This window comes from Castanea sativa, chromosome 5, assembly GCF_040712315.1.
Source record: "Castanea sativa cultivar Marrone di Chiusa Pesio chromosome 5, ASM4071231v1".
Taxonomy (NCBI): Eukaryota; Viridiplantae; Streptophyta; class Magnoliopsida; order Fagales; family Fagaceae; genus Castanea; species Castanea sativa.
In genome coordinates, this window is record NC_134017.1 from 21959036 (window position 1) to 21965530 (window position 6495).

The 6495-nt window shown below is 32.2% G+C and overlaps 1 protein-coding gene across 1 annotated transcript; it reads left to right on the top strand.

Moving 5' to 3' along the window:
* Positions 1–1019: 1019 nt before the first annotated feature.
* Positions 1020–3462, top strand: LOC142634928 (uncharacterized). Its single transcript, XM_075809162.1, has 6 exons — positions 1020–1046; positions 1275–1349; positions 1742–1849; positions 3009–3064; positions 3169–3213; positions 3315–3462. Exons 1-6 carry the CDS (start codon positions 1020–1022, stop codon positions 3385–3387), a joined length of 384 nt encoding a protein of 127 aa, XP_075665277.1. The 3' UTR covers positions 3388–3462.
* The last annotated feature ends 3033 nt before the right edge of the window (positions 3463–6495 follow it).

Genomic DNA, 6495 nt, shown 5'->3' on the forward strand with positions numbered 1-6495 from the left:
TATACACACGAGGAGGAATTGCTAATAAATTTGTTATCATTTTTTTTTCAAATATATTTTGTTTTAATTATTTTTTTCAATTATCAAATTTTTGGATTAAAAAAAAAAAAACTAATAGCAACATGATTTTCACAGTAATACTCTTGGTATTGAGTTTTTCTCAAAATTTTTTTTTTGAAGTTTATATTTACACATTTTGTTTTGATAGGGTGAAATTCGGTGCCTTCTACCTCACTTTCAAGGACAAAAATTCAGTTATTATGTAAGTTAATCTACTTTATTTTTTAATGTTTAGCAATTTGGATTGTTCATAATTCTTAACTATTACATTGAGATTACCACTTAAATATGCTTTCAATTATTTTTTTAAAATTATTGAATTCAAGGTTTTTCATTTAAATATGCACTTGAGCTTTAATTATGCAAACTCCCTTTATATTTTTTTAGGCATCTCCTTTTATATTAGTTGCGTAGTTATCTACCATATTCCATTCAATTAATTTTGGACTTATATATGATTTTATTTATTTATAAAAACTTTTTTTTAGGTGAATTTATTTATAAAAACTTAATCTTACATAATATGCATTCATTATATAACTTAAAGTAAAATGTTACTTTGTTTTTTTAAAAAAAAAAGAGTATAAGATTACTTTATTTTTATTATCAATTTTATTTTATTTAAAATAATTTTTTTATTTTCATTAATTAAAAAAAACCCTAATCTTTACATTAGCTATTAAATATTAATTTGTACAAATTATATCAAGAAGTTCCAGGTATCCCAGCGACAAGGACACGCGCATTCCCACCAATTAGCCAAGGTTCGACCCATACTAAGAGCTTTTTTATTTTTTATATCCTTATTACCAAAACTACGTCGTTTTGGGTTTGCTTTATAACCCTACTAACCCTACTTCTTATCATTTGTCTCACTTCAGCAACAGCCGTTCTCCCCTTTCCCTCTTTCTCTTCCTGCCCATCATGATCAGACGCTGTACATTACGATGGTGGAAACGATGGGTTGTCGAATGGACATTTGCGAGGTGTGGCCACCGCACCTTTGTTTCCAGAAGTTGATAAGCTCTTAGCTTTGTTCAATGATTCTTAGAAGGAGTTGGTTGATCTTCGAAAGCAGGTGCGGTTTTTTTTAGAACCCTAGGTTGTGAAATGTTGACTTTGATGAAAAAAGAAAAAGAAAAAAGAAAAGTAAATTAGTTTTTTGCCAAGGTTTCATTATTTATTTATTTATTTTTGTTTCAAATTGCTTGAAGATTGATGGAAGACTGTACAATGTCAAGAAGGAGGTGTCTATTCAAGATTCTAAGCACCGCAAGACACTCGCTGAGGTAAGGAGTTGATTTTTAATATTTTGTGAAACATTATGAATGCTAGATACGGAAAAAAAAAAAAAACCAAATAACTGGTTTTTGTGAAACCTCCAAATTAGTGAAAATTTGTGTACATTTTGGATATTTGGGAACCTTGCTTTATTTCTTGGGTCGTGGGGGGGGGGGGGTGGATTGAATTTTATTGGCTTTTTTTGTAGTTTTCATAATACTGGTTCAGGACCATGAGTGGGGGATTGGGATTGATGCTTCTTGAGTTGGGTGAAAATTTTGGTTTTTGAAGGGTTTATGAATTATGATTTTGGGATATAGTTTATTTAAATTTTGCCTTTTTTTTAAGCTTATAAATGGGGATTTATGTGTGGCTGTTTCTTGGTGGGTGTTTGTGTTAGAAGAAGAATTTTAATCAAGGGAAACGGAGAATGAATGCCAGGACAAGTTTGGCTCAGCAAGAAGAGTCAATTACGAGAATTGTGTATGTGTCTGACATTGATCAACAGGTATATAAAATCAAAACGTTCTTGGTTGCTATTTTTCATTCTCTTCCCATTGAGTGTGTTAGATTGCTTTGTTAAGTGGGTCCCCCATCCTATTGGATGGTTACAGTAGAATGCAATTGGCCATTGATTACAAACAGTGAAAGAATAGAAGCCAATTTGAGTTTCATGAACAGAATTAATATATTAATTAATATTATATAATATATAATGTAAAGACCTACCAGTTGTATATAGCCTTCTATGGCTTATAGTCTTCAGGTATTAAAAATATATATATAAATGATGGTGGAGGCAGCATATGGTCCGCACTTTTGAACCTTAGTTACAGTCACGTGTGAGACAAAGATTATAAAGCAAATAAAGTATGCTGAATAATATATTTTACTTCCTTGGTAATTGGAGAACTATAATTTATATATACACACACACACAAGAGGAAAAGGATAATTGTCCACATTTGAAAATAAATAAAACAAGTTTATGTTTCAATCAGGGAAAAAAAACAGAATTGAAAATACACATGAAAAAGACACTTCTACCAAGTTGCCTAGTTTTCTGTTCCATAGCTTTTTAATTGTGCATGCAAGTAGCTGTAAGTTTCATGATCTGCTTTAAAAAATGACACATATAACAGCCATCAATGACATTAACAACTAATACCAAGATTTACAAATTTAATGGTGGTTGTTGTCCTTGGTTTCATTGTAAAGTCATCTTTGATATTGTCAACAGGTAGTAATTGAAACTAATATTATTCAACAGGAGTCCTTTTTAGTTTTTTTTTTTCTAAGGCAATTGTACAAGGTTCACTGTTCTTTTAAAAAAAGCATTCTAGCTAATTATTGCAGCTTCGACCAATAATAATAGCAACAATAATGTATATGTAATCAATAGCTGATGAATTGAATTGCTAAACTTGGTAGTCAAAGTGAGATTACAGTGGAGCTGGGACCTCCCTAGTCATTGAGATCACGGATTGGTTTATATGAAAACTGTAACCTTCTTTATATATTCATAACTCATGAAATTATAACCTCATAGGACCGTTTGATGTCCTTGTCTAAGTTGAACTTGTAGTGACAATTACTTTATGCATTCACATGTTATTAGAGGTATGTTGTATATGTTTGATACAGGAGATATTTTTCTCAAATTGAAGGTGAAAATAAAAAGTTATGAGTATGAGAAACTCTTCAGGAGAATGAACCCACCTAGGTATGTAAATTTTCTACACTTCTTGTATGTCACTGAAAAAAATCTTAAAATCTGACCCATTCCATGTAAATTTACACGTTTATGCTTTTGTCCAATTTTTTCAGGGTTGTAATTGATAATGAGTCCTGCAAGAATGCAACAATGATAAGGTTATAGCTTTCAATTTTTTTCTCTTTGTTGTACTTTATTGGCCTTTTTATTTTTTTTTATTTTTAGAATCTGTTGGTACTTATTCCATTGTATGATGCAGGTTGACAGTGAAAACAAACATGGAATACTTCTCGAAGTTGTACAAGTCCTTACTGACCTTAACTTTATCATAACTAAAGCTTACATATCCTCTGATGGTGGATGGTTCATGGATGGTAAGATTCTTTTTAGAATCTTTAAAATTGCTTCTATGACTAGGAATACATGTCCTTTTTTTTCCCTTTCTTTTCTTTATGGGGACCTGACCAAATATGGGATAAGAGGACCTATAGAGGGTCCTTTCTATATGAAAAGAATGTATGGCAAGTATCCTCTTATTAATTCGGGTACCTGTAAAAAGATCAAGTCCGGAGAAATTCAGGTAAAGAGTTTTGAGTGAGAGAATGGTTGGTGCTTAAAAAAGATGTGTAAATCATATGTAGTTCATCTTCATGTGTAAATCATGTAGTATAATATAATTTAATCTTCTATATGTCAATTATAATGATTTTGACCCTACACTTTCTCTTCCCTTATTCTGTCCTAAGTCCCTTACTTGTTTGGACCCTTCTCTTCTTGCCTTACCTTATTACCCATGATTAAGTTCAGATTTTTCAACATTTGAAGAATTTTCATCATCAATAAGTATTGTATTTGCTATTGTAAATAATTATAAGTAAATATATTTAGTTTGTTGGTTTGATGTGGTATTGTATTTGCTATTGGAAAATATGAATTGTGGTTTATTACAGGTGTTATAAAATATGCATTGGAAAATATGTATTGTAGGTATATTTCAGGAGCTATAAAATTTTAATTTTTTTTTAAAAAAAAGGCCCTATTGTAGCGCTGCAATAGGGCCTTTTTAATTATATTCATTCAAGACCTATACCAGCGTTTTTGAGAACGCTGCAATAGGTGCTGCCTATGCCAGCGCTTTCAAAAGCGCTGGTATAGGTCTTTTAAATTATATTCATTTAAGAGACCTATACCAGCGCTTTTGAAAGCGCTGGCATAGGCAATACCTATTCCAGCGCTTTCAAAAGCGCTGGTATAGGTCTTGAATGGACATAATTTTAAAGGCCTATACCAGCGCTTTAAAAAGCGCTGGTATAGGGCTTTCCCTTTCCCGGCGCTTTTAAAAAGCGCTGGTAAAGGTCCGATGACTCTATACCGACTATCACTGCGCGGCGGATAGAAGCGCCGGGAAAAAAAGCGCTGGGATAGGAATTTTGACCCTATCCCAGCGTTTTCTGGGGCTGTCCCAGCGGTTTTGAAAACACTAATCAGTTTCAATATATATATATATATATATATATATATATATATATATATATATATATATATATATCTTTATATATATTCATCAGAGGGAAAGGGTACTCGCACCAGTAATAACTAATTGCACTGCTAGGTGGAAAATTATTGTGTACTCCTAGAGTACCATAAATGCGTACTCCCTCCGCTCACATGAATGGTGAGTCCCACTAATTATATTCATGGTGGGACCTGCCATTTATGTGAAAAGGGGGACTACGCATTTATAGTACTCCGGGAGTACCTAATAATTTTCTCTGCTAGGTGAGAGCACAAAGGAATGGCCTTATTATTTTCTTGTTTGATTTTAATTTGGATTCTATTAACTGAGATTTCCGTTACACAAAATGTGGTAAAAATTGTGTGACATGATTGAAAGGCAAATTGACGGCCTAAGGGTATGCATTGAAAAAATAAATTTGGCCTTTGGTTTTTTTCGTAAAGTATCAAATAATTGAATTTTGTGAAATGTTTAAATATCAACCATTCATTTCTAACTTTGTTTTGGTGTAACTTTCTCCTGAAAAGAACAGAAAATCCCTTGATACATATTAACTGAAGGTTAAGTGAAATTCCTAAATCCTCAACATCATAACTGAAATTAAATGTAGAATCCAATAAGATATGTCTTTTAGAGATAAGCCTTCAATTAATGACATGCAAATAGCGGTTTGCCTCAACTTGGGAAGATAGAAACATTGCAGCTATGGGGGGAACTCACTATTAGGATACTTGTTGTGGTAATTATGGCATTGGTGTTGGTCTTGCTCGCAGTGGCTGAAGCTGAAAGGCAAGAGTTCACATCTATGATCTAGCTTTAATGATTGCCATTGAAAATGTTAATGCAAACACTCCTTTAGTCAATCCTAGAAAATCTCTGCAATTGTACTAACAGCTGCTCAAACTTCATGTGTACATATGTGGGCTCTCGTACTAACAACAACAACAACAAAAAAAAAAAAAACCCTATGCACAACCTTTTCAACATACAATTCAACTTGCCCCCATGCATCCAACATTTTATTTCAAGTTAGAAATCCATCAAATTGGGTTTCATTCTTTTTTTTTCCCTCCTAAAATCCTCTTTTTTTTTAAAAAAAAATACAAAAAGTAATAAGTTCAAGTAAAATTTCCTTCACTTTAATTATTCTTCTCCCAAAAATGAATTCAATATTTTACATATTTCTTCACATATTTCAGGCATAGTTAGAACATGCTGCCTGAAAAGATTCTCATATGATTAGCCCTGTTTCTCATATTTATCGAAAATAGTTTCCTCTAAGGGAAGAGAAAGAACGGAAGGTTGCCTAGATAGTGAAGCCTCCACCCAGCATTTGATTTGTGTTTATGCTGTCAGAAACAGCTCATCACTATCAAAAACCTCCCAACTCCTTGATGTCTGCAGCAATAGCCAGCCATATAAATTAAATTTTCTATATACTATCTCCAAATGGAGTTTTCAGGTGGTTAATTGAAACTGTTAGGTAATCATGAATGGTATATTATCCTTTTCTTAAGCAATAGTTGATAAATGTCCAAACTTCAAAAAACTTATTAAGCATATTTAGATTGGCATATACTCTAGCACCACATTCCATTTTAATTTCTCTATTCGTTACTATCTCAAAGCTAAATCAACAGGGGGTTACTTAACGTTTTCACTTAAGGCATTTGAATTGATATTTAGAGAAATAATATGTTCACAACATTTTTACAACAAGTCCTAAGTGGCAGGCTGTTACTGGTTGTTATTGTTGGGGCAAAAAAGTAATCTTCCGTATTAGGTTCAAATTTGAACTAATAACAACTAACTACCTGTAATTTGTTGTGAAAATATTGTAAAAATATTGTAGACATAGCGTCTCTCTAATATTTATAAGTTGTATAGGAATCTATTTGTGTGAGTAACAAAGTTGCTTCAATTT